At 38.8% G+C, this 26,717-nt stretch overlaps 3 protein-coding genes across 4 annotated transcripts; 1 reads left to right on the top strand and 2 right to left on the bottom strand.

Moving 5' to 3' along the window:
* Positions 1 to 3,286: 3,286 nt before the first annotated feature.
* On the bottom strand, positions 3,287 to 4,903 carry LOC142352021 (uncharacterized). The gene is made up of 2 exons (XM_075404357.1): positions 4,794 to 4,903; positions 3,287 to 4,375 (listed from the first exon to the last, which is right to left on the bottom strand). The coding sequence occupies exon 2, from the start codon at positions 4,367 to 4,369 to the stop codon at positions 3,470 to 3,472; it is 900 nt and encodes a 299-aa protein (XP_075260472.1). The 5' UTR covers positions 4,370 to 4,375; positions 4,794 to 4,903; the 3' UTR covers positions 3,287 to 3,469.
* A 1,620-nt stretch (positions 4,904 to 6,523) lies between these two features.
* LOC142343233 (protein YIPF3-like) lies at positions 6,524 to 26,177 on the bottom strand. Its single transcript, XM_075395011.1, has 3 exons — positions 25,588 to 26,177; positions 7,477 to 7,644; positions 6,524 to 6,829 (listed from the first exon to the last, which is right to left on the bottom strand). Exons 1-3 carry the CDS (start codon positions 26,122 to 26,124, stop codon positions 6,713 to 6,715), a joined length of 822 nt encoding a protein of 273 aa, XP_075251126.1. The 5' UTR covers positions 26,125 to 26,177; the 3' UTR covers positions 6,524 to 6,712.
* Positions 9,857 to 22,373, top strand: LOC142343222 (uncharacterized). Of its 2 annotated transcripts, XM_075394999.1 has the most exons (6): positions 9,858 to 10,154; positions 10,775 to 11,087; positions 13,333 to 13,419; positions 13,870 to 16,356; positions 19,349 to 21,223; positions 21,281 to 22,373. In XM_075394999.1, the coding sequence occupies exons 1-6, from the start codon at positions 10,089 to 10,091 to the stop codon at positions 22,282 to 22,284; spliced, it is 5,832 nt and encodes a 1,943-aa protein (XP_075251114.1). In that variant the 5' UTR covers positions 9,858 to 10,088; the 3' UTR covers positions 22,285 to 22,373. The 2 variants fall into 2 exon arrangements, with proteins under 2 accessions (XP_075251104.1, XP_075251114.1); XM_075394989.1 differs by having other exon boundaries at positions 9,857 to 10,154; positions 19,349 to 22,373.
* Positions 26,178 to 26,717: the final 540 nt, after the last annotated feature.

Below are 26,717 nucleotides of genomic sequence, written 5' to 3'. Positions count from 1 at the left end.
TCAAGAGGCCGATGACAAAAAAGCCCCGATGACAATAACAAAGGTATTTCCTGAAACAAAACAGAAACAAAAACGCGTTGTCTTCTTTTTGTCAGCAGTTTCCTTCTGAAAAACTTTGAAGATCTTCTGTTTTTGAACGAGCAGTTTGTTTTGTCAAACAAAACTCAAATACTAACTAGGAACTACGCAACCGCATGTTATGAAAATGAGAAGTTCAGTAATTGAATTGATTTATGTCAGAATCACATTATAATTGGCTCATTGTTCCGTTCTTTGATGTTCTTCAGACATCTAGACACACTTGGAAATTTTTTTTATAGTCAACCTGCTACATAACAACACATAAAATATAAATTAGTACACAAAAAACGCCTGGGTACCGAAACATAAGGGATCCAAACAATGTCATATTTGTGCTGGTGATGCACTTAAGTATTCAAATATAAAGTTACATGTTTTAATATTATATATACTTTGTCCCCAATAGTTTTTCAAAAATAAAAAATATTATGGTACTATACCTTCTTCTCTGTCTTATTGTACTCGAACAGCGCGTATGCGAACAACAAAGTTAAGTCGAGCCCTATTGAATTTATGATTTCACCAAAACGTGGTGTCTGTTGCAAATCTTAAAAACGTTAAAATTGTTTTTGATCGAAGAAATCAAAATTTTTTAAATATTGTTTAATTTGGTCTTTTTCACAGAAGTCTTAACGTGTTTTTCAATCACAGATAGTAGATTGCACCACACATATGAGCTTGCTTAAACAAAATTTCAAAACATATGAGCTTGCTTAGACAAAATTTCAAAACATATGAAATTGCTTAAACAAAACTTAATTACAGTAACTTTCACCATAAAATTTTCACCTTTTTGGAATACTACATTGAGTAATTTTAGTTTAAAGGCAGGTGTTCATCTCAGATCAGTGCAGATGAGAATGGTTGCAGAACGACTTCCAGCTATTTTTGGGCGGAAAAAAAGTTGTGAGAGCCGATTTTGGAAGGTGAAGCAGTGAAAACATTCAAATATAAAAAGATACCCTTCAGGATGGTCAAATTTTCGAGAAAATTTTAATTATTGAAACCTGATTTTCCCCTAATCCGGAGACCACTAATCTGGTTGTAACTATGCTTGGTTGAATCCATTATCAATATTACTATTATTATTATCTGTTAATTATTACAATTTGTATCTACCAGGTTCTCGATCAAGTAAAATCTCTTCCATGCAACTTCGTTATCAGTTTTTGATTTTATTCCAATCATCTTAAACCTGCTCGCACTTTCCCCTTCACTTTGAGTTCACTTTAGCATCCTCGTCAGCAATTTTTATGATGGAAGTTTACTCACTCTCCTCCTCGGAAAACCAAAATGATTTTCATACGATTGTCTCAAAGACTATTTATTAGTAATTTAAAAACTGCGGGTTAAAAGCAGTAAATTTTTTCCCATTTGTTTCTCTCTTCGTATCTGTTGAATTGCTTTTGAAATATAGCTGCATTATTTTTTTTTGAAAAACAATAAGATATGCGCTTAGCAAAATTGGGCCAAAATTATACGAAATTAGAAAACCAGCAAATTTTATGGAAAATGATGTATATTTGTTTGTAATCCTAATCTTTTCTTAAGTTTACGTAAAATTTGTTGATGATAAAAAACATAGCTGGCAGATTGCCAGAAAATAGCCTCAATAGCTTCGTAGATCTACACTCTCAAAAAAGAAACAGTAAAAAAGACAGAACAAAAAATTAGTTTTCTTTGAAGGCTGAGATGTTTTATTTTGATTGAGAATTTGAATAGGTTATTGCTGCCTCTATCAGCTGCTCTTAAATAACCTTCATTTAGAGTGACACATTCACTTGACCTTATCTGTTTGAATTAAATTAAATAAAATCAATTTCAAAGTGAGGAAGTCATTTTTGAGAGTGAGCTAAGTCACGTGTGAGCAAAATTTAATCACGCGATTGAACAAAAAAACTCGCTCCACTAAGAGCAGAAAATGACTTTATGCACGAGTTTCAGTTGAAATTGTCTGAACGAATGAACAAAAAGTGGCTGTGACGTCATATGGTCGTAACAAAAATCTTGACGAAATGAAAAAACATAGCAGGACAAGTCCTGACGTACAATTCAAAGATTTTTCATTGACTAAACAGAAAACTAGACCTAAAACGGACAATGAAAGAATTGGGAAAACCATTTCTAAAAAAAATCAGATGTAAAAAAAACAAAAAAAAACAGAAAATCAATGTCAAAATGCTGCTAGGGAGAACAAAAAACCACTCGTGAGATAGATAATTTTGATTCTAACAAAAAACTAGGTCCAGAATGAGCTGTGAATGGATTGGGAAAACCATTTAGAAAAAAATCCGATCGAAAAAATTTTAAAAAAAAACAGTAAAAATCAAACAGAAATTGCCGCATGTGAACAAAAAACCACTAGCGAGAAAGAGAATTTTTGTTCAAACACCGTTTTCTCACTCTACTTTAAATTTAGAGCAAAAAATTTTCACGCCGCAAAACCACTCTCTTTTTCGGTCCACTTCCTGTTTCGGCGTGACCAAAATCACTACTCCAATTTGACTACAAAAATCATGAAAATGTGTGAACAGATCTTATAAAAAAACATAGCAGGACAAGTCCTGACGTACAATTCACAGAATTTTCATTGACTTAACAAACAACTAGACCTAGAACGGACAATGAAAGAATTGAAAAAACCATTTCTAAAAAAAAATCAGATGAAAAAAAAAACAAAAAAAACAGAAAATCAATGTCATAATGCTGCTAGGGAGAACAAAAAACCACTAGTGAGATAGGTAATTTTGATTCTAACAAAAAACTAGGTCCAGAATGAGCTGTGAATGGATTGGGAAAACCATTTAGAAAAAATCCGATCCAAAAAATCGAAAAAAACAGTAAAAATTAGAGTCAAATTGCCGCATATGAACAAAAAACCACTACCGAGAAACCGAATTTTTGTTCAAACACCGTTTTCTCACTCTACTTTAAAATTAGAGCGAAAAAAATTCACGCCGCAAAATCACTCGCTTTTTCGCTCCATTTCCTGTTTCGGCGTTACCAAAATCACTACTCCAATTTGACTTCTAAAATCATGAAAATGTGTGAACAGATCTTAAAAAAAAGACAGCGCCCCAATACAATTCAAATTCTTTAAATTGTAAAAACCACGATGTCCCCAATAATAGCCGCTATCGCTTCGCGGCTATTAATAAAAAAGACCGACAGGACTAATAAAATTGCTAACTTCGTTTGAGAGCAATTAAAAACTATGAAAATCAATAACTTTTCGGTGAATTCTTTCAACTTCCAATGGCAGGCAGAATTATTAATTTGAGCTTCAATAACAAATGAAAAACAACATCAATGCAATCTTTAAAATAATATTTAGCTGATTAAACACTGTTTTTCCGATATTTTAATCCTGTTGTAAAATACTTCTGATTTATGCGTTCTGAGTTAATTTGTTCAAAAGATCAATGTCTAAATTGCCCAATGCTTTGCTTGTACCACTCTGGTCAACAGCAGCCAACGTTGCTTTGCTTTGTTCAATTAAATCATCTTCATTCACGTAAGTTGTTACTTTTGCTTTAGGTTTCATTTTCGGCTCCTCGACTTTGGATACATTGCTTTTGGTTTTACTTTTTTCTGCGTCAACTGGCTTTTCTTTCTGTGCCACTGGTGGCTTGTTCGGACTTGAACTGGGTCGATTATGATTACTCGATCCGGAGCTTGAACTACTTGAGCTGCTGCTGCTAGAGGAACTTCTCCGCCTTGCCTCTCGTTTCCGTACAGGACTTTTCGACTTAGATTTACGACTCGGCAACTCAACTTTCTGTTCTGGTGATTTTTGCTTTCTTTCAGGGGACTTCTGTTTACGTTCCGGTGACTTGTGATTATTACCCGGTGAATTCTTCCTTTCCAGCGTCTTCGTCTCAGACGATTTCGGTTTTCGATTCGGGGACTTCGACTTTCGATCCGGCGATGGAGATTTGGGCTTTCTTACAACGGGGCTCAAGTTACGCTTCTCCACTCGATCTTCAGCACTGGTAGAACGTGATTTATTGGATGATTTGCTTCTTCTACGTCTTGGCGACGGAAGCCTCCGATTGTTCTTGCTGCCAGGCGAGTACCTCCTACCACCTGAAGGTCTACCGCGCCAAGAACCTCGGCGCCTACCAAAACTGCGTGATCTGCTTCTTCGAAATGTTTTGGCGTCTAGGAGGACTAGGACTCCTTTTGCTTTTCTGGTACGATGCTGGCAGTTCTCGACGTCCTTCTCGAGGTCTGGGTGGTGGACTCCTGCTATGTTGCTGCCGGGTTGGTCGTTTTTCAGTGTCTTCATCTTGCACTTGAAAAGACACCATTTAGAAAAAATCCGATCCAAAAAATCGAAAAAAAACAGTAAAAATTAGAGTCAAATTGCCGCATATGAACAAAAAACCACTACCGAGAAACCGAATTTTTGTTCAAACACCGTTTTCTCACTCTACTTTAAAATTAGAGCGAAAAAAATTCACGCCGCAAAACCACTCGCTTTTTCGCTCCATTTCCTGTTTCGGCATGACCAAAATCACCACTCCAATTTGACTTCAAAAATCATGAAAATGTATGAACAGATCTTAAAAAAAAGACAGCGCCCCAATACAATTCAAATTCTTTGAATTGTAAAAAAACAAGAGAAGGCCAATAATAGCTCCAGCTATCGCTGTGCGGCTAATTATTAAGATAATTTTTATGTAAATTGTATCAAACTGGGGTAATTTTACCTCCCAGGTGACTCCCCCGGTCAAGGCGTCTGCGGTAATAGTCGATATTCATTGCTGGCTCCATCGCAAAGCAGAATTTTTGTCAAATTTTATATTTACAACTCCATTCTGAAATAATAATCGGTCAACGCCAATAGTCTTAGATAGTTTGCCATCAACTTTGAAAACTGAATATGCCAATTGATTGTTGAGGAGGAATGACTAATCTCCTTTGAATAATATTTCCATGAGAACTTTTCTTCATTAGTTTGCGTATGTTTATCTCAGAAATTATTGTTTCGGAATTCCTTTATTATCATTCAACTTAATAGGATATAACACTGTTAGTCGTGAACGCTAGATTCGGTTCCGTATTGTTGCTATTGCTTGCTTATTAATTGTCAATTTCACAGTCACGAATAGCAATTTTCGCCAAATTGTTGAACACTTGATTGAAGGACACGCTAAGCGTTTACATCACTTGCCCAGTTTTTGAACTTTCAAAAAATTTGCTCATTTTGAAAAATAACGTTATGATTATCAGAAAATCATTCCCTTTCCTCCCATAGGTAATTTTTGTTTCATCACGCCACTCCTTGAGGCGGCAAAAATCAGGCCCCTGCAAAAGTTTTTTTTTTGAAACTGAAGTCTCAAACTGCTGAGCTGAAAAGCTTCCGAACTGATATGCCGCCTTAATATAAAACCCATGTGGGTTAATATGGTAACACTCATATCCTCCTTGAATGGGTGAAGATGATCCGAATAATTAGTCATTTTTCGTTTTTGACAGGAAAAAAACCGGCCACACTAAAGCAGGTGCACTGACCAAAAATAATCCGAATAGGCTGTAGAATTACACGCTTCAATTTTAACGCTAGATTTTTGCACTTGAGAAGAGTCCCCTTGCGGATTTTAAACATTTCCTAGAGCACACAAATATGCGTTCAACGCGCATGTATCACCCAAATCCATTGCCCTCCTTAGTCTGTTTCTCACTATAGTAAAATCTAGCTTGAAGTTCTTTCAAGTGTTATGAAACTGCGGCTTTTTCAAGAATGTCGATGCTGTAAATTAGTTAAAACTTCAATCTACGCCCTTTTGTGCCTTGTGACCAGCGCTTGGGAGCAAGCGACTTCATGTCAGACCCTTAGTTCCTTGGGCCACAAAAATTTTTGTTTTAACATGAAGTATGGTTTACAAACAAATCAAATGCAGTACAGCTTGTCGCTCAAAAAAACTATTTATAATTGCTCAATTTATACTGCAAGGTGTCTGAAAAAAGTTCACTGCAATTTTCAGACAAGACTATTTACAATTATTAACTCTATATCCCAAAATATATCAAATTGAACATTGTGGAGATAAAAATAAATATAATACAAAGATGGGAATTTAGATATTGCTTTCTCCTAATTAAAAGATGCTATTCCTATCTAAAATAGAAAATTAATGATAACGAACAAAAGCTGCGACAAAAACAAATTTCTCACAGCATAACGGTTTTACGATCCCATGACAAATATTACTTCTCGGTCTGACGCAAATTTTTCTTTTACTCCGTAACGCATAGATGTAAACGCTTGTTCTGGAATCAAAAATATTCGAGAAAATTTGGAGTTTTTGGTTTCGAGGTGAGGAGAAACTAGTATCTAATTCTATTGGATCTTTCCCGAAATTTCCACCAAGCGTGAAGTACCCCCCCCCCCCCCCCCCCCCCGTCCCTTTCCCAACCCCATCCACTGAACGAAAAGTGACATTAGCAAAATATATTTGTAAAATTTATAAATTCATGAGTTTCGAACGCCTTTAAAGAATTTCCTAATCTCTTAGATGATGTAGCGCACTATCGGAGGGGGCGTGGGAGTCTGCAAACCCACTAAGCTGGGGGTGTGCGCTGTTCGAAAGGGAAAGATCTAATTGAGCGAATTCAGTTTTTGTGTTCAGTGTGTGATAGAGTGTAGCTGCTGTACTGTGGAGTGATAGGCAAAGTGAAGATAGAGCATGAACAACATGTGAACAGAGGCAGACACTGACATCATTGCCAATCTGTGTGACGCCTGAAATAAATAAAAAAAATGATATTAGGCAGTTAATGTCATCATTTCTGCAACTGTTTCGACAGTAAATCACTTGCAACGGTTGTTAGAAATTTGCCATGAAACGCACAGGACTACTAAAATGTCGGTATTATTTTATGCTAAAATCTTTAAGATCTACAGTTACGAAGAATTTTCCTTAAACTACAATATTTTTGCAGTCCCTAGAATCTGCGTATTGTCCAATCAGATTTCAGCTCTCATTTATTATATGCAGCGTTTAACATATTTGGTTCTGATATTTTGTTCGGTTGTGATAGATTCATAAGTCCCACAGGCCGCGTAATATTCGGCTTTAAATCTCAAGTTGAGGCTTTCTACTCTGCGCCCGTTGGCTCTATCGGCCTCCACAGGTCAACAGACTTGCTAAAAAATCCACTCCGAGATCGGTGAACCACTGATCAGTTTTACTTTCAAGCTAAAAAATACTTACATTTTCTACTTTAGAACATTAGCTTTTTTGCCCACGTCTATACCTTAACTTTTGCAACAACGTTAACTCTGGTTGGGTTAGACAAGTGGTGGTCATTATTGACTACGAACACGTCCAGTATAATTTTTAAGTTAGATATGAAGTCGGTTAATGGGTCGAGTATAACTCTCAATACCTCTTGCGCTCTAGACGCAAATGCAGTGGCCATCCTGGCAGCAGTCAGTCCACCCAATATGATCCAGAGTGCGTAGAAGAATATGTGGTCATGAATGGGGTGGAACACTGTGGACAAGAACACAATTACACATGGAGCCGTCAACGCATACCCAGTCAAGGACAGAACCTAAAACCACAATTCCTATGCAGTAGAAACGACATTTTGTACAACATGAAATCTGTAGTCGCTGACAATTAACATAGCTGGCTGATTACCAGAAAAGAGCACCGATTGTACACCTGTTATCTCGAAAAACCAACGGAAAACATTTTATGTAATCACAGCGTTATGTAAAATTCATATCTCATTGTAAAAATCACATCCTGAGACCAAAAACAATAGTGGAAAACAATTGCCACATAAACCCTTACTCTTCATACTTTGAAAAAGCGTTTGGTTTGGCGAAAAACTCCCATAATAAGATAAATGGGGCAAAAAAGTATCTACCTCTTTTTGATATAAAAAGGAGCCCTGGACTTGAGCTAAAGCTTCTAATGACAGTTTGTGGAAGTATTTTTTTCGACTCGTCTCTGGTATACAAGTTTCTGCATATTGGAATTTCACGTTTTGTTCTCTTTTAAATTAAAAAAGGGGGTCATTAAGTGCAATTATCTGCAGAACTTGCTAGCGGTACCTTCTGGCTACAACCTATTGACCTTATAATTATTTGCATTCAATCCGATATTGAAAATAATATCCAATTTATGTTATAGAGCATTGATTTTCTCGCATTTTGTTCGCATACAGACTAGAATTCTGATTTCTGTATGATTTTGTATGATTACAAGGTATTCATATATCCATATATGACCTTGTATGATAAGTAGGAAAAAAACGCAACCTTCTTTATTATGGCGTAAATTAGCTGACAAAACTTTAGAATATGATTGGCGTGTGCTTTTGAATGATTTCAAGAAAAAGTTGCTGTCCAGTTTATGATTCTTTTATGACTACCAGATCATACTTTCATATATGACCTTGTACGACAACCAGGAAAATTGAATATGATAACTGGGATAAAATGAGCTGTTATGATTATCGATCTTACTTCAAGCGAACTAAGCGTCATAATTGGGGCCGTTTAAACGTCCTTTAAAAAATTGTACGACACTTGTATGATTACCAGGATATCATACAAATCATATATGACCTTGTATGATTACCGGGATTTTTGTATGACCGGCATCCCGGGTAACTTTATACCACAACTAAACCAAACGATCATCAAACGAATACGAGACATCAATATAGATAGAATAAGATACGAATTCGTCATATATTCAGTCAATCATTGTACCGATTGCGCTAGCAAAGTTTTGCGAAAGCTTCTAAAAAGTTCAAGAAAAACCAAGAGCACTGGGAAACATCACTGAGAGGTCGGAAGACCTATTTGATGTTATCCCAAATACATAACTCATAAATGACTTTATAATAACCATGAAGGATACAAAGGATATTCATAAAAGCAAAAATCCACTTATATCATTAAAACATCAAGTCAGTGAAATAATTTTACTGAGGGTTAAAGAATTTAGTTCATTGAAAATGCTCACAACTGATTAAAAACTTTTTTAGGCAGAATTTGTATAACCTTCCAATTGCGCCTATGAAAAATGAGCTCACTTGTGCCCCCCCCCCGAGCTTATTGGGTGCATATTATTTACACCCACAGACGCACGTGCCATATTTTTACATAATGATTTACTATGTAATTAATCGCACGTGCTTTGTAACTGGGGATGCATTACGTACGGGGGGGGGGGGGGGGCACAGACGGAAAAGATCCCATTTCTCAATCTTTATTTCAGAGCATAAAAATGTAATATTTTGTTCCCCGAGACCGTCCTCAAGTACGTTCTACCAGAAAACTAGAGTGCTAAAGAGGTGAAGTCGACAAGAGCGGTAGGCTGGGGTCGGGAAAAAGATATTAGAAAAACGTGCATTGAAATAAGGAGTAGCTCTCCTATTATAGTCCCCATTCCCATTATTGTATATTTACAATGAATGGGTGGTATAGCTGATATGAGCACTCAGCTTTGGGCGAGGGGGGGGGGGGGTTAATGGAAAAGACCCGAAACTAGTTGACAACTTTTGGATCGTATTCTGTTGCCCACAGTTTAGTGGGTGCATATTATTTGCATCCCCAAACAAAGGTACCCCATTTCTACAAATATGTCTTTCCCATAGCCCCCCCCCCCCCCCCATTAAACTATAGCCCCCCATTATGGTATAATTACCATGATTGGGGGGCTATAGGTTATCTGACCACTAAGCGGGGGGGGGGGGGGGGGCTATAATGGGAAAGACCCCGATGGGCAATAACGGAAAAAGTAGAAAAACAGATGTAAGTAAAGTTGGACGCTCAATTTCTAATGACTGCAAATTTCGAGAGCCTGTTTATCCATTTCTAAAAAGGACATGGTTCCAATTTTTCCCTTTTACTGAACACGTGCATTTTTATTCACCAACATAATTTACTATGACAGATTATTTATGTAACAAGTATGGCAGCGACCTAAGAAGAAAACAGTGGCTATTAAGAATTATAGAGGACAAAAAGTGATGTGTCGATGAGCTCCCCAATACCACCTTTGTCACTTAACACCCCTGTCACTGTCAACTACAGGGGTGACGCGGTTAGACATTCTTGACATCTGTAGTTTGCTCTTCCCTTTACGCAAAATAGCCCCCAACGAAATCTAACAAAACACCAGGAAGCAACCCTAAATAATTGTTATGTTGGCAAATCGGCTCTACCACTTTATAGCTACCAAAAATTAAGCGCCCCTTTATGGTAAATTTACGGCATGTCTATTATTTAGCCTTTTAAGCTGGAAGGGATGCGGACTGTCATTGAGAAGTATACCAGTACGTTATGCGCTCACGTGATTATGACCCCGCCAATTTCGGGTCATTCCTATTATAACCCACCTCCCCCCGAACTTGGTGCTCATATGACGTATAGCCCCCCCCCCCTCATGGTAATTATACCATAATGGGTGGTGGCTATATTTTTGTGTGCGTGTGTGTGGGGGGGGGGTATAATGGGAAAGACCTCCCAATTTTGAATGTTTCCGCAGAATAACTGGATCTTTTCCGTTTGTGCTGCCCCCCCCCCCCCCCCAAGCTTACCATATTTTTACATAATAATCTACTATGTAATGCACGTGCTCCGTAACTGGGGATAGCTTAACGTACTTGGGGGGGGGGGGCACAAACGGAAAAGATCCGAATAACTGATAAAGCTCCATTTCAGCTGAATATTATTCCACATGCAAAGAACCCCAATAGCGTTGCCAAAAACTCAGGACCCAACTCATGGCTAAATTTCGGGTTCTTCAACAACAGACATCCACGGCCAGCGCTGAAGATCCCGTTACGACGATGGGCATCTGACAACAATATGAACGGACTCGGTTGCTCGCCTAATGGCAGCTTGAACGTGAATGTTAATAGGAAAAATGACCCTCTCGTGGACTACATGAAACTCAAGGGACCCTTGCAAGATGATGTCAAGTACATGATCAAGAATCCAGGCACAAATTTTGTCAGTGGTGCCAGTCTTGCGAGTAAGTTCTAAAATAAATCGGGTCTTTCCAGTTATAGCCCCCGCTTAGTGGTCAGATAACCTATAGCCCCCCCCCCCCCACCAACATGGTAATTATACCATAATGGGGGCTATAATTTCATGGGGGGGGGGGGGTGGGGGTGGGCTATTGTGGGAAGGACCTAATAAATCTTTACTGTTAAAGCTCTGTGCCATTCATTAATGGGGTCTTTCCCATTATAGCCCCCTAGCTTAGTGGTCAGATAACCTATAGCCCCCCAATCATGGTAAATATATCATAATAGGGGGGGGGGGGGGGCTGTAATGGGAAAGACCCCGTTAATGATCCCCATTTGCAAATTGTGTAGTTATATAGTATCTAAAATGTAATGCAATGACACGTACTCTTTCATGGATGCGCATTGGTCTGAGGTGAAGGGAGGAATCATATCCCAAAAATTGCAATTTTTTCCATTAGAGCCCCAGTCAGCTTAATAGGTTTATAACCGAAAGCCCTCGCAATTATCGAATAATGAGTGGTACATTTTTGGGGAGGGTGTATTAATGGACAACGCCAAAATTTTCTCCCCTATTAAAGCGACCCCTTAAATGACTCGAAACATTGAGCTCGATAACTTTTTGGTGATGGTCCCTTTTAGACCTAGGTCCTATACTTGTCTGAAAACTGTAATGAAACGAAGGATCTATTCTGTTTAATAGCCGCCCTCATCTTCTCAGCCGGCTATTATAGCGCTCCTAATTTTTTTTTACAATTCAAAGAATTTGAATTGTTTTGGGGCGCTGTCTTTTTTACGACTCGAAGAGGAGTATTGGAGAAGTCCTTTTTTAAATCAATTTTATTGGAGTGAATTTTGAAGCGGGAAATGAAACACGTAAAAAAATTTGGAGTGATTTTGTTGTTGAATAAAATGAAGAGTAGAGCGAAAAGAGTGGTTTTTTGTTCATATCGCTGTTTTCTAGAGAGCGAGAAATTGAGGTGTGAAAATTCTAAGCGAGCGAAATTATTTTTTGTTCACGTGCAGCATTTTAAAGCAGTTTTTTTTTCATTTTTTGGTTAAGAGGTTTGGTTATGATTTTAGTTTAATTTTAGGCTGGTTCTGGTAGTGGTTTGAAGGTTTCTGAAACTTCATATGGATTTTATGCTAATTCGCAGGTTTTTAATTTATTTTGATTTTCGGGGTATTTTTTGCGTTTTTTTGACAGTTGTTTTGTTTTACTAGCTCAAATGGGTATTAAAAAGACCCCTTCTACATGAGCCAATTTTAGATAACAACTGGTTACAGTTTTGTGGATATGAATCATTTTTTTGTTGAGAAATATGACAAAAAATGGCGAAAATTGGATCTATTTTTAGTTTTTTTGCAGTTTTTGTTTTTTTTTCGTTTTTTAGACAAGTTTCTCAGCCTATTAAGACTTGCCTATTGTCATGCGAGCATCTGGATGCTCCATTGGCCGAAGGATGTTTTCATTGGATTTATATGCTTTTGTAATAATGAAAAATTTATTAACTTTATCCAGTTTTTTAGTGCAAGTTGTTTTAAAGAACTTGACCTCATAATTTGGCCTCAAGTACTTTTAAAATTCACACGAATACTTTTAGTAAGTACTAGTTGTTTTGAAAAATTGAAATGACATCATTGGAGGGGACTATATACGACTGTAGGTTTAAATTTGAAAAACGATACCAATTTCGCGCACAATTAATCTGACTTTTAGTAGTCAATTGAGTTCAGCAGCTTTAAATTGTGAATCATAGAGGATTTAGATCACGCAAAACTCAAGGGCGTAAAAGTCACTCGAAAAGTCCAAACGGCAAAGCAAAAACTTTGCATATAAAGAAAACATGTTTAAAATTCGTTCGAAAGCATTTGCTCCAATGTGTGCCCTTCAAATTTTCCAGCAACATGACCTTAACACAATTTTCACGTCCGATATTTTCTGCTTTAATTAATTTCCTTCCCCCTCCCTCAGTGAATTTATGTCTCCTTAGTAGTTTCGGTGAATCGCATACTTAGAGGCTAAGAGGGTAGCAAGGCTCTCAGAGAATGCAATTTAATGGCCTCGTGCTTTACAAATTTAGTAAAAAAATTGGTACTACGTACTAACTTGGTAAATATTGTTAAAAAGATTATCAATAATTGCTACAAACTTCGTTTGAGAGCACAAATTTAGCAAGCATTTGTCAATCGTATTTGACTGTGATTCAGGTATTCATATCTTATATTCATCATATCATAAAATTTCAGTTTCTCAGCGCAAATTTGGCTCTCTCAATGACCTACAAAGGATACAGGAAGCTAAATGGATGGCCACACGATCCCACCGTCAAAGATGTAAGTGGCTTATTTTAAAATTTTTAAATCTTAACCTCGTTTTCTCCAGCCAAGTTTCATATCTTACAGAGCCTAATCAACTTTAGCCATTTGTTGGGGAAGTATAGTTTCGAAAAAATAACTCATTTTCCTAGGTGAGGGGGTGTTCCCTAAACGATGTCACAGCTATATTCAATATTGACCTATAATTACGTGTTCTTATAAAATTTCTCTCACCGCTTTCCAATTATAGACTCAGAAATATTTAAAGTTAATTATAACATTAACCACCATATTCGATTAGTCATTCCGGGCGCTTTATGTTCCAGCCCCCAATAAAGTTGTGGGGCTAAAATTGCGAATAGCCAAATTTGTCCCATCTTCTTTGAAGATTAATTTCTATTTATGGAAGATTATGTATTTTGCATCTTAAATTTAAGGTAACAAACGACTAAGTGATCTCTTTTACAGTCGAAGGTGGCTTCCCATCTCGGAATCTGAAGTCAGGAGCGGGTGGGGATGCACGTAGCCCTGAGAGACGGCGATTCGGAACTCCAAAGCGACTTCTGAGGAGTATGAAACGACGTCTATATCCCAAAAGATTCAAGCCTCATCTGAACTACTCTGCAACGTCTGAAGAAAATATCGCAGGGGACAGACAATTGTATACGTACGAACATCCACAGGTTACTCATATTCGAATAGGTCAACCCAACAGCCAAGAGTTGCCCAATATACCAGGTCAAAAAACTCTACCCCAAAGTAACGGGCAGAAGATATTTTCAGAGCACATTATTCACGAAGGTCTGCCACCCGGAGTTACGGCTGAGACAATGTCCGAGATATCAGTAACGACGCCCACAGAATTGCATCAATACGACAACATCGCACAAGCTAAGACAATGCCTTCCAGACCACCACTAGCACCTCAAACTCCACCCGCGCCACCTTCACAAAAAAAGCAGCCCCTCCCTCAGAACCAGAAATCATTTGCTCCAAAGATAGCACATAGCCCGAACTTTTACGACAACTCGAGTCCGATCAGTGCACAGACATGGGATCCACCGACACACGGCGTTGAAGGTCATGGCATTTTTGGAAGCCCAAGGAGTTCACCCCCGGAAGCAAATTACCCGGGGTCTCATCCGTATGAAGCCTCACAATTCAGCAGACGTGCGAGAGGACCAGCAAGAAGACGGCGGAAACCCAGAGCTAGGCGGGCACGATTGGCAATACCAGACTATAGCAGATATAATTTCGATACTCGTCCAGTGACGTCACCAAGTGGTGCAAACACATGGCATGAACAAAGCCATCTTAACCACGACATGCCATATTTAGGGGGAGCAATTAGAACCACTCCAACTCCGCGAGAAATAAACGAGGCAATGATTTTGCAAAGTTTGCAGAATCTAGGAGTGTTTGATTTTAATTACAATAGCAAAGGTACAAACATGACCCCAAGGAGGAAATACCCCGCGTACACTCAAACAACTCCAAGGAAAAGACGTCGACCTGTTGCTCAAACTCAGACAACGCCTCGGTCTCCATTTAACACCAGTAGATCAAGCTCGCCATATAACTGCAAGAGCCCGCATCGCTACGCTCAAGACAGTTACCGTCAACAACCTCAGCAATACCCTTCGGATTACTATTACCCTCCCCCTCCTCCTAGTCCACGGCAACAACCACCCCCTCCGCGTCATCATAAAAAAGAGCCGAAACACTTTCCAAAGTACAGCAGAAAACCCGAAAGCCAGAAATCGACAGCACCCGATGATGAAGATTCTTTATCTGCGAGTGACGTTTCAAAAATCTTGAAAGGCAAAAAGAAATCGAACGTTCCAATTTACATTAACTGCGAATGCAAGCATCCTGAACCGGCGGAAACGGACGCAGCAGGCAGCATGGAAAAACAGGGTTCGACCAGTGACCTTGGATCACGATCATCCGGAAGTCCGAGAAAGACCAAAACAACCTTTCTGGAACCCGAGGGCATGTCCAAGTCACGATCATCCACTAAATCATCTAGAAGCTCCGCAAAAAAATCAACTCAAACTAGGGATTCAAGATCTAAAAGTAGTCAGAAGTCTATATCCAAGAAGAGCAGATCTTCAAAATCTAAATCCAAATCAAGATCAAAATCAAGATCTGACGAAGAATTGGACGAGAGCACGGGATCCGATGAAGATTCGGAGGAGGAAGAAGAAGAAGAGGGCGAAGAATCGGATTCAAGGTCAAAATCCCGCTCTAAGCACGGATCAAAAAGCAAATCGAAACAAGGGTCAAGCAAATCATCAAAACTGAAATCTAAGAAGTCATCTCGCCTTAGTTCTAAGAAGTCAAAATCAGATTCTAAGTTGTCCAAACGCAGTGCATCTCGCGGCGCGTCTAAATCAAAAAGCTCAAAAACGCCAGAGGGATCAAAAGATAAATCCAAATCTGGCCAAAAGTCGAGAGCGACTCAAGATTCAGAATTATTGCGTCCCAAATCAGGCAAACGATCTTCCACAGGAAGAGCTTCTGACGTCTTATGGAGAGGCGAATCAGATGGAGGGATGAAAGTAAGTCGCAAAGACCGCTCAAGGTTGGAATCCAAAAGAAAGGAGGGCTCAAAAGAACGTGGTCGATCAAATGACAGAAGAAGCGGATCTCAGGCGCGATCTCTCAGCGACAGCGACGAAGGGGATGCTGGCAACCTCAGTCAACTGTTATCGGCAGAACGCAAAAAGACAAATGGTGAAACCCTCAAACCAAGTGGAAGCACGACCAAAGGAAGTAAAAGTCAGGACAGACGGGATAAAAAGTCAGGTTTGGAGAGCATAGCAGAGTTAAGCAAGAACAGGAGCCGTTTCTCAAGGTCAGACAGCCGCTCGAGATCCCGAGGAGCGTCTGGGAGAGACAACAGACCAAGTCGAGATCCTCGTGATGAGAGATACTCGCGAAGTCGAAGTAAAGGTAAGCCAATGCGTATCACTTTTTCAAAGAAGTTGATAAGTTTATGAGTTGCCACACACAGCAAGAAATATTACCTACGTATTGAAAGCACGAAAGAAACAATTCCGTATTAAGTACAGAAGGTCCCACCAAAGTTTTTCATAATTTCACAGCATCTCAGTCACAATCATTTTTAGGCCTTTGTAAATTTCAGAGTTTTTCTAAGATATGCTATTTGCAGAATTCGAATTTTTTTCACTCTAAGTACTCTCGGATTAACCTTATCGGACTTTAAAAAACCATATTGCTTTCGCTATTTCACTATATGCGCCATTTATTTTCATCTGATAGATTATGCGTCGCTTTTTCTAGCTATCGATCATTTCCTTGTGAAAGAGCATCAAAAAACTATTACAATCAAAACGTCTCTTAGTGATCATTTTCCAAATTTACTGTTATTGAATGACGAAATGGAAACGAAAAGCTGTTTCACACATAAATTTCGTGATCTTGGAAAAATGAAAAAAGAACAAACTTGTTTAAATTATTTGTTCTGCTTATACACTGAATTGCAAAAACTTGAAAAAAAATACAGACATAAATGTTGACAACAGGGTATCTAGTTTGGTTAATGTTATGAATTCATTATTGGATCGATTTGCACCTTGGAAGAAATCGCGAAAAATAGCGACATGTTACAATAAGAAAATAAAATCCCAGATAAATAAAATCAGCTTTTTAAAAATTGGCTGCAAGAAAAAACTGATGAAAACCGTTCAAATTAGAAAAAGCAGAGAAATAGCGTTACAAAAACTATTGAACATGAGAAAAGGAAATTTTATGATGCCTTGGTTGGGGCTGATAAAACGAAAAAAAGCTTGTTTCAGGCATATCAAACAATTTGCAACACGAAAAAAGGCAACATATGTAACGTTGAGCCACATATTCTAAACAATTTTTTGGCAAAAACTGGCGAAAATCTGTCTCGGTCAATTAAACCTTCTACAGAGCACAGTAAAATCAAAAGAGTTGAACAGAGCTACATTTTTCCAACATCACCAAGTGAACTAAGTAAAAAATTATTAGGTCTCTCAAAAAAACAAAAAGTCTGCTTGTCATGATGGGTTGGTTAAACAGCGAAATTGTTAAGATTTCCTTTCCGGTAATATTTGATTACTTATGCAATGATATTAACACCTGTTTTGAAAAAGGATATTTCCCATCACCATTTAAAAAAGCAAAAGTGACTCCTTTGCACAAGGGGGGCAGTAAAAGCGACCCTGCGAACTACAGACCCATTAGTCTGTTAACATCGTTTTCCAAAATTTTTGAAAGTTTGATCAATAAGAGAATTATGAGCTTTCTTGGCAGACAGAATTTTAAACCCAAAGCAGTTTGGATTCCAACCAAAAAAATCTTGCGTCAATGCATTAATAATGTTCACTGAATTCATCTCTGAGGCACTAGAACAAAAACTATCTGGGGTGTCATTATTCATTGATTTTAAAAAAGCTTTTGACACAGTCAACCATCATATTTTGATTTTAAAGCTAGAAAATATGGTTTCAGAGGAAAAACACTAGATTTAATTAAAAGTTATTTCTCTGACAGATCTCAATATGTTTTTTCGAACAAAAAGACGTCAAACTCCATTGATGTTAATCACGGCGTACCACATGGATTTAAATTAGGGCCAACTTTCTTTCTAATACACATTGTAATATACATGACATGCCCAAATGCTGATCGAACTCGGAAGAAGTTTTGTATGCAGATGATACTACCATAACATCGTGCTCAGTTAATGAAAATGCTAAATTTTCCTCTGACGTAAAAAACGTTAAGAAATGGTTTGATCAGAACTGTTTAACGATCAATGAAAACAAATGCTTGCTTATGCCTTTTGGCCGCAACAAAAAGCTAGAAGGCATAAATACCTAGACGGTGTTTTCAAAGACGTTCAAATCAAAGATCAATGTAAATATTTGGGTATTAATTTTGACAAATCGATGGAATTTACGTACCACTGAAAAAAAGTTGCAAAAAAGTTAGCAAAATTTTTGGGTGTTGCCTATGGGGCCAGAAATTATTTCACTAAAAATCAAATGTTAACCTTTTACAATGCCTATGTGAAATCCACACTAGAATATGGTCTTTTAATAAACGGAAACCTTTTTAAGACGCATCTTGACAAAATTTATAAGATGCAAAAAAGAATATGTAGGGCCATTTTCTTTAAACGAAAAACGGATGCTATTAGGAATATCATGACAAAATATCATCTTCTTACCCTTAATGAACTTTTTGCAAATAATATTTTCAAATTTATGTTCGACGAATTCAGAAAACCTGAGTCAGTTTATTTGAAATTAGATTCGCTCAGCAACCATCGTGAAACAAGAAGTCTCGCAAAAACTTTTACCTGTACCCAATTAAAAAAAAACATTAAAAATTCACTGAGGATCAAAGTTAACGTAGCGTACAATTTCGCGCAAGAAAATAATTTAATTCCTGAAAGCATGAGAGAACTGACTCCAGGTCAGCTCAGAACTTTTCTGAGATCCTTTACTTACCTATATATTCAGGATAGCTATGAAGTGTTCAATTTATTTTTTGACTTCCTGTTATTTCAATTGGTTTTCGTAAATATTACACCCCGGGTTCTTGCTAGATGAGGCTGTAGTCTCTTCAAGGATCCATCCAGGCGTAACCTCTTTTAATTAAATTTTGTTTTGTTTAATTAATGTTATGTAGCTGGTAAATGAAATTCAAATTCAAACTCTGTCACAATCATTTTTAGGCCTTTGTAAATTTCAGGGTTTTTCTAAGATATGCTATTTGTAGAATTCGAATTTTTTTTCACTCTAAGTACTCTCGGATTAACCTTATTTGACTTTAAAAAACCATTTTGCTTTCGCTATTTCACTATATGCGCAATTTATTTTCATCTGATAGATTATGCGTAGCTTTTTCTAGTAGTTCGTACACAAGGGGAGGTCAAATGCCATTTTAGGTGCTTCCCAAGATCGCCGCCGAGATTCGAGATCACCATACCGCTCTGAATCAAGACGAGATCGCAGCGATAGATATTCACGTCGATCAAGATCAAGGTCGCGAGACGAAAAAGATCGGTATTACCGGGACAACAGTCGAGATCAAGATAGCTTTGACAGTCGAGACCGGGACAGGCGAGGAACCCGAAGACAATCTTACCGAGGTGCTTCTCGAGACCGGAGGAGCTTTTCCATGGATAGGGATAGACGTGATATGGACAGGGGTGACTCACGACGCGATGATCAAGAAAAATCCCGAGATCGGTATAACAATTACGACAACAGGGAATCTCAAAGAAGAGATTCGCGTCGATCAAGATCTCGCAGAAGGGAATCAGAGGGCGATTTTCGGGGATCCTCTCGAGATAGGCGCGGAGACAGTGTACAAGCTGGTGCGTCTCGACGCGGAGATAGTTTACAAGCTGGTGCGTCGCGTGATAGAGACAATGGAAAGGGCTCCAGACGTTATACAGGGACCAGAACTACACATCCAAGTGGAATACCACAAGACGCATCACGGAAAGGAGACTCAAGACAAGAAGGAAGCCGAGGTCGACGCCCGGATGATGAAAACGGAAGAGCTACACAAGGCAGAACTGATTCCCGGGATGTGCCTCAAAACAGAAGCGAGTCACGAGGACCACGTCCTGATGGTGCCCTATCAAAACGGAGCATACGAGATAGCAGGCAAGGATCTGTATCTCAAGATAACAGGCAAAGTGCTAATGAACAAGTATCCCGGTCTCAAGATAACAGACAAAGTGCTAATAGACAAGGATCTCGATCTGAAGATAACAGAAACCGTGGAGAGAATTATCGAAATAGTCGGCGAGATTCAGCGAGGCGTACAGGAAGAGACGGTCAGTCCAGAGACCTGTCACAACCGAGAGATCCAGATTACGAGGAGAGACCAGCGGACAATCGGGACCAGCAGAAGACTAGATCTGGGAGCACCAGATCCCGACCGACAGACACCAGGCATGGTGAAAACAGAGAAGCTTCAAACGATGATAGGATTCGTGCCACAGAGGATCCCGAACTTCGGCGCGAATCTGCTAGACGCAGCGGTGACCCAAAAGATCAGTCAAGAGCCGAAGGGCGTGACTACCGGGATGACGGAGCTACGCAACAGGGAAGTCGCGGACGCCAAGATGTTGATCCGCGAAGCTCAAGAACGAGCACCAAAGATGGTCCGAGAGACAGCAGACATGCTACCGAAACTGGAGGACGTCATACGCAGGATGGTCAAGAAACTCCGCGTGAACCATCACGACACACAAAAGGAGATCAAAAAGATCAATCAAAGGCCGACGCCCAAGATCAGAGACCAGAAGATCGAGCCTCGAGGGGTTCAAGACGCAAAACTGGTTCGATGTCATCACAGAAACGCGAAAACAGGGATTCCCGAAAAGAAGCAAGTTCATCAAAAGCCAAGCCCAGCGATTCTGAAGATGTTGCTTCAAAGGGTTCACGCCACGATTCCCAAGTTTCGACAGCGGAGAAAAGATCAAAACTCGACGACTCGGATAACACGGAAAAAGGTGGTCGAGAACCTCCGGAATATAAAACTTCCCGACAGAAAAGCGACTCCAGAGCTTCCCGACCCAGCAAAAGTCGACAAGAACGACAGCAGTCTCAGGGTGGCAGTAAAGATCAACAACGAGCAGCTGACGAGGTCGGCTCTCGTTCATCTCAGCAGGGTAAGACTGAACAGGATCCAGACCAAGCGCAAGCAAGTCAAAATCAAGCTGGAGAAAGTGAAAAGTCTAGGACGTTCACTAAGCCATCCAGTAATAAGGACTCTCAGAAATCACGCACTTCAACCTACATCAAAGGTACAACTATAGCTTATTTAGCAAAATCTGCAGAAGCTTTACTTACATCATTTTCAGAGGCGGCGGACGAGTCTAAACAACAGGGAGGTCAGACAAGAGAAGGTGAAAAGCAAGGCTCACCTATCACAGAGGAAGAGGAATATCAATCTAGCGTGCGGCCCAAAGGCTCCAGCTCTAAAAACGCCGATGAAAAAGAAGCTCCAGAAGATGATCGATCTGCTCCTGAACAGAACAGAAGTAGTCAAGTATCTTCTCAGGACAGTAACAAGGTCTCCAAGAACTCAGAACCAGCAGAAGCACCCAGCGAAGAGGCAGAGTCCAAGAAAGAAGGGAGCAAAACTCCTAGTCAGGGAAGTCAAGGAGCTGATGGAGCAACTCAGGAAGCCAGCAAGTCAGGTGAGGAACATGACAAGGAATCCGCAGGTGAGTCCGGAAGCAAGTCTGGAAACACTGACAAATCTGATGGTTCAGTGTATACATACATAACAGTTGACGACCTACCAGACGAAGAAGGAGACAGTAAGGCACCAAAGAGTGAACAAAACCCAGAGAATGGAAGCAAAACGAAACAGAGTCAAGAACCAGATCAGCTGAAAACCGAAGCAAACACAGAAGACCAGACTAGTAGCGTTCCTCGGACAACAGGAACTAAAAAAGTAGTGGACAGTGAACTCTCGGGTAGCAGTAAGGGCGAAACAGCCCCTCCAGGAAGCAAAACTGAACAGGGTTCCAAACAAAACTTGAGCAAAGAACAAAGCGGAGATGTTTCAAAACCAAGTCAGAGTAAAGTTGAAAGTACAAGAGAGTCTAAATCGAAAAAGGAACCTCGAAACAGCAAAACAAATGATGAAAACGGAGAAGGCGAAGACGAGGACAGCTACTATTACGAGACAATAACTCTGACATCGTCAGAATTGGCGAAATTGAAGGCAACCGAGAGCCGGGGCCCGAGGCAGCCAGGCGGCTCATCACAGCAAAAGAACAGCACAGCAAGGGACGAAGGTAGCAAAAGGTCAAAATCTTCCAAATCAGAGGGTTCAAAGCATGAATCGGACGAATAGATTGATAGTCGTCAGTCAGTTAGACTCACAATGATATATCCAAAGTTAAAGCAGAAAACAAAGAGTTAAAAATTAAAATAACTTATTTCCACTTTAACTATTTTCTGGTTAAGGACCCGGCAAGTTCAAAGCCAATTATCTATAATTCTTACAAGAGTGTACAAACCTACGAAAACGTACAAAAAGCTCGTCACTGAAGAAGGAATAACTTGATTCTAGTTTTGTTTTCACGTTATTCTAATGATGAACAGAAATAATCAAAACCATTTCTGCTTATCATCTTCAAAATCAGTAAAGAAACGAAAGTATATGCTAGCCCCACTTTCTTTTTGTTCAGACAACTTTTGACTTGTTTTGAGGATATATTCTTCATTATTTTGAGGACTTACTCAACCCACACAATGTCTGCCTAAAAAATGCAGTTTTTAAGAATTCGCAGATTTTAAAAAATTTTCGGTCAATTTCAGGCAATTTCGGCTCCTTTGGCAATTTTCATTGATTTTTTGGATTCTACAATTGTTGAGGTTTTTAGCAGCATAGATCAAAAATAAATTGACCCTTGGCAATTATTCTCTGGCCAATTGCTCATCTCAATGAGAAAAATATGCCGATATGGGATAAAATTTATATAAAAATTCATTTCTTAGGCATGCCTTTGCACTCAGGAGAAACTGCCTGAACACAGACCGGAAATCAAAACAACAGTACGGTATCAAGTACCAATGCAGTAAAAGATGAGAATGATAAAAAAATGTATTTTTTTTTCAAATTTGACCGCAAACTTTGTTTAAAACTTGTCAATTTTCGTTTTTCGAAGCTTGCTATCAGCAAACTAAAACGATTAGAAATCTAGTGAGACTGGAGTCTCAATCTATTGCTAAATTTTTTTTTAAAAAAAAATTAGGTGCGATCATAGTGTCTTTATTTGAAATAGAAATTTTTTGCCTGACCATTTCGACTTACGGAGTGACTTTTATCAGTCTCAATTTCGAGCTTTCTGAAAGATCTGAATTGCTCTCTTCTTGAACTATAGACAGCTCAACTGCAGTGACGACCAATAACTAAATGTGAGATGGCAAGCGCGCAACTATCTCATTTTCTCACATGGATCTTGATGTGGGTCAAAAGTACTATCTTTTATTTGCTTATAAAACGTTATTTTTGGAAGTCCTCAGTTAACGACCGTAAAGCAGCCGAAACACGCTGAAATAGAGTCCGATGATTCAATCGATAGCACTCAGTGGCGCGATCGGTGGATCGATAGCTATGGCGCATATTTGCGTGCAAAATTTTTTTATACAAATTTTCAACAAATGGGACGCAAAATTTTTTAGACATTTTTTTTAAAAAAATAGTTATTGCTTTAAAGAGCGCAAATTGACTCAATTGTGGCGAATAGTTGGGAGGAATTTCTGAGTTGACACAAAACATGACATTTACAATTTCAAAGTAGGATTTTTTAAAATCCAAGTCATAAGACTTCTTCAAAACCACTAAAAATTTACTCTTTTTCAAAGTATTGAGTCAATTATCGGTCAAGGGAGTATCATTTGCACTTTGAAGACCATTTCTAACAATTCTTGTTTACAGAAAAAGTAGGGTTATAGAAAAAGGACACTAATATTAAAATTTTAAATGATGGAAAACTTTGTCGTGTTTTTGAAGTTTTTCCGACTCTTCAATTCGACAAAAAACTGCCCAGATTTTTAAGCTTGTTTTCAGATACTAAAAACGAAGAAAACTGGTTCGAGAAAAACGGGTTGCAATAAATTGAAAACTTTTTTTATTTGAGCAGCCAATAAAATCTATTACAAATTCATCTCCGAGCACAACAATGGGACTCTATCGTTTAATTATTGATTCAAATAAAAAACAAAAGGTTTAGGCAAAGTAAAGAGTCCGAATTTGCTTAAGAAGGGGTCAAATTTTCAACTCCTCATGTAAGGTCTTACCAATAAAACAAGATAACCGACTAACGTCGGGCGAATTGCTCTCAAACGACCGGTGAGCGGTCGTTTGAGAGTCTCCAAAAAGTTTGATCTGTGAAACAGAGCTGAAAGGCTCTAAGAGCACTTAATGCCCGCTGGGTGCTACCTCTTTATCCCGTTTTTGAGGACGAAAAGTCAAAAGCGTCAGACGAAAAATCGGTCAAGCGAAAAATCGCATAAAAAAAGACCAACAGGACTAATATAATTGCTACAAACTTCGTTTGAGAGCAATTAAAAACTCAACAAATAAGCACATGGAAAATCGGGATTTGTGAGATGTTTTAAACTATAGCTTGTAATTGTAATAGAAACTTACGGGACCCAGTGGTACACGACCTCACAGGGAGTCAAATTCTTTCTCCTAAAGTTTCCGCACGCAAGGCTTTTGAAAAGAAATTATCTGTCCTCTTTGTATTTTAAAATTCAATTCAGTATCTTGAAGAAAAAAATTCTACAATTGGAAAGAGTGTGCAATTAAAATCAATTAGTGTGCAAATCTATTAACAGGTAAAATTGTTAAAGGACGACGATAAAATGTCAGGCCTACAATTTCAAACACCGCTTTCCAAGTTTTGCGGAAGTCTTTGATAGTTGCTAGATTGCGCTTAGGCACGACATCCTCACCGGGCGAGGGGTCACATGAAGCCAGGGCTCCAACACGCCAGAAATTTATGCCAACTCAGGAAGTTTTAATGCAGCTTATAAAAAATTACTAAACCTTTAAAATTACTAAAGCTTTAAAATTACTAAAGCTTTACAATTACTAAAGCGCGTACAGAATTGCAGAGAGACTTGACGCCAGTGTATCCCGTTAATCGCCGAACGGTCATACGATAAAGCGACAGAGGGAAAAATGCGTACAAAACACTAACAGTGCTCAAATATTTGCTACGAACTTTGTGGGAGCAGTTAAGATGAAACTGAAAAGTATTTTATTTAGGACTAGAATTACCAGCAATTTTACTTTGTTTTTGTTGTGGATTCAGGGAGAAGTAAATAATAGTAAAACTAGTCAACATTAGACCACCTTTTAATTTTCTTACTTTACGGTCATTATTGGCGGGCTTAAACGGATAACCTCCAAAAGTTATTTTACACAGATTCGTCGTTCACTTCCTTTTCTAGTACCAATTGTTCTTATTCCAGTACCGTTCAATTTCTTTACCATTTAGTTTATTGCCAATGTGCCAAAAACTTTTTGCACTTGAGAATTATCAGCAAAGAAGCGCTCACAGAAACGTTCTGTCAAATTTCATGAAAATAGACCTAAGATTTGATTTTAAATACAAGGATCCTTTACTTTCCGTTAATTTACCTGGATAAAAGTCAGCGCCGCGTTTGCAACGTAAGCACCAAAGAACAGGGCTGCAGACACAAAGAACCAATACCCAAAACAAACACCCATTGCAGTTCCAATTAGGGTTCCATCTCGGATAGTATGACTTGATGCTTTCATGCTGTAAAGAAGCAACGCCACCAGAGTGAAACCCAGCATCGATGGCCCGTACAGTTCCGGAGGCACGTCAACATGCCTGGATCTGTGCCACACGGGAACAAAAGCTCTGGCAAGTCTAACCAAAACTGTCCTCGGCTCAACGTCAAAGTATGGTCTCAGTATATCAATGTTCCCATAAATTGAGGCATATTGCTTCGCTTTTTCAGTTCCAGATAGCCAAACTTGATTCGCGACAACTTGGCCGATGTCGGTGGCATTGGGAAAGACTTGTTGTTTGGATGTTTCATCGCCAGATTTTGGGTTATTTGCAGGTTTATTTGAGTAGCTGTCAACAAAATTTGGAGTATTACTTTGTTCAGACCCGTTGAAACTCAAGTCAATGACTGCATTGTTCATTGCGAATATCGCTAACGCGGTCAGCCCAAAAATCTGAAAAAGTTATAGTTACTTGCAGAATAATTTTCTCTAAACATAACCCAACCAATGTCCGAAGAATTACCGCCAACAGATAAATTGAAATGAAACAGGACATGCAAAACGGACGACTTAAACAATTAGTTTCCTTGAGGCGCTGTATACAATGTTCTACGTCACGTGCATAAGTGTCAAACTACCGTAAAATGCAAATGAATATATTTAGCCAAAATCCACAAAAGTTACACGTGTAGTTGGCTAAAAAAAGGTTTTGTAAAACCATTTTTAATTGGGATCTATTGTCCCCCCCAGTCTGTTCTATGCCTCTGTCACCTTTACAATTTATGTGTTGCTATATAGCGCGTTACTGTTTAAAAATTACAAAAGCGTGCTAATGAGTAATAAATAAAAACCATAAAGCCAACTATTCTAACTGAATATCAGAGATCGGATCTTTTCCATAACATAACCAACCAACGTCGGAAGAAGAGCACTCGAACAACAGACAGGGGGCAATTTCATTTAGGAAGTCACTTAGAAACTTTTTTTCATGGGTGCAAAAACTCCACCCTTCT

The sequence above is a fragment of the Convolutriloba macropyga genome, chromosome 1, assembly GCF_964194025.1.
Source record: "Convolutriloba macropyga chromosome 1, txConMacr16.3, whole genome shotgun sequence".
NCBI lineage: Eukaryota > Metazoa > Xenacoelomorpha > Acoela > Convolutidae > Convolutriloba > Convolutriloba macropyga.
The sequence above is the reverse complement of the archived record's forward strand: the minus strand, read 5'-3'. Positions and strand labels throughout refer to the sequence as shown.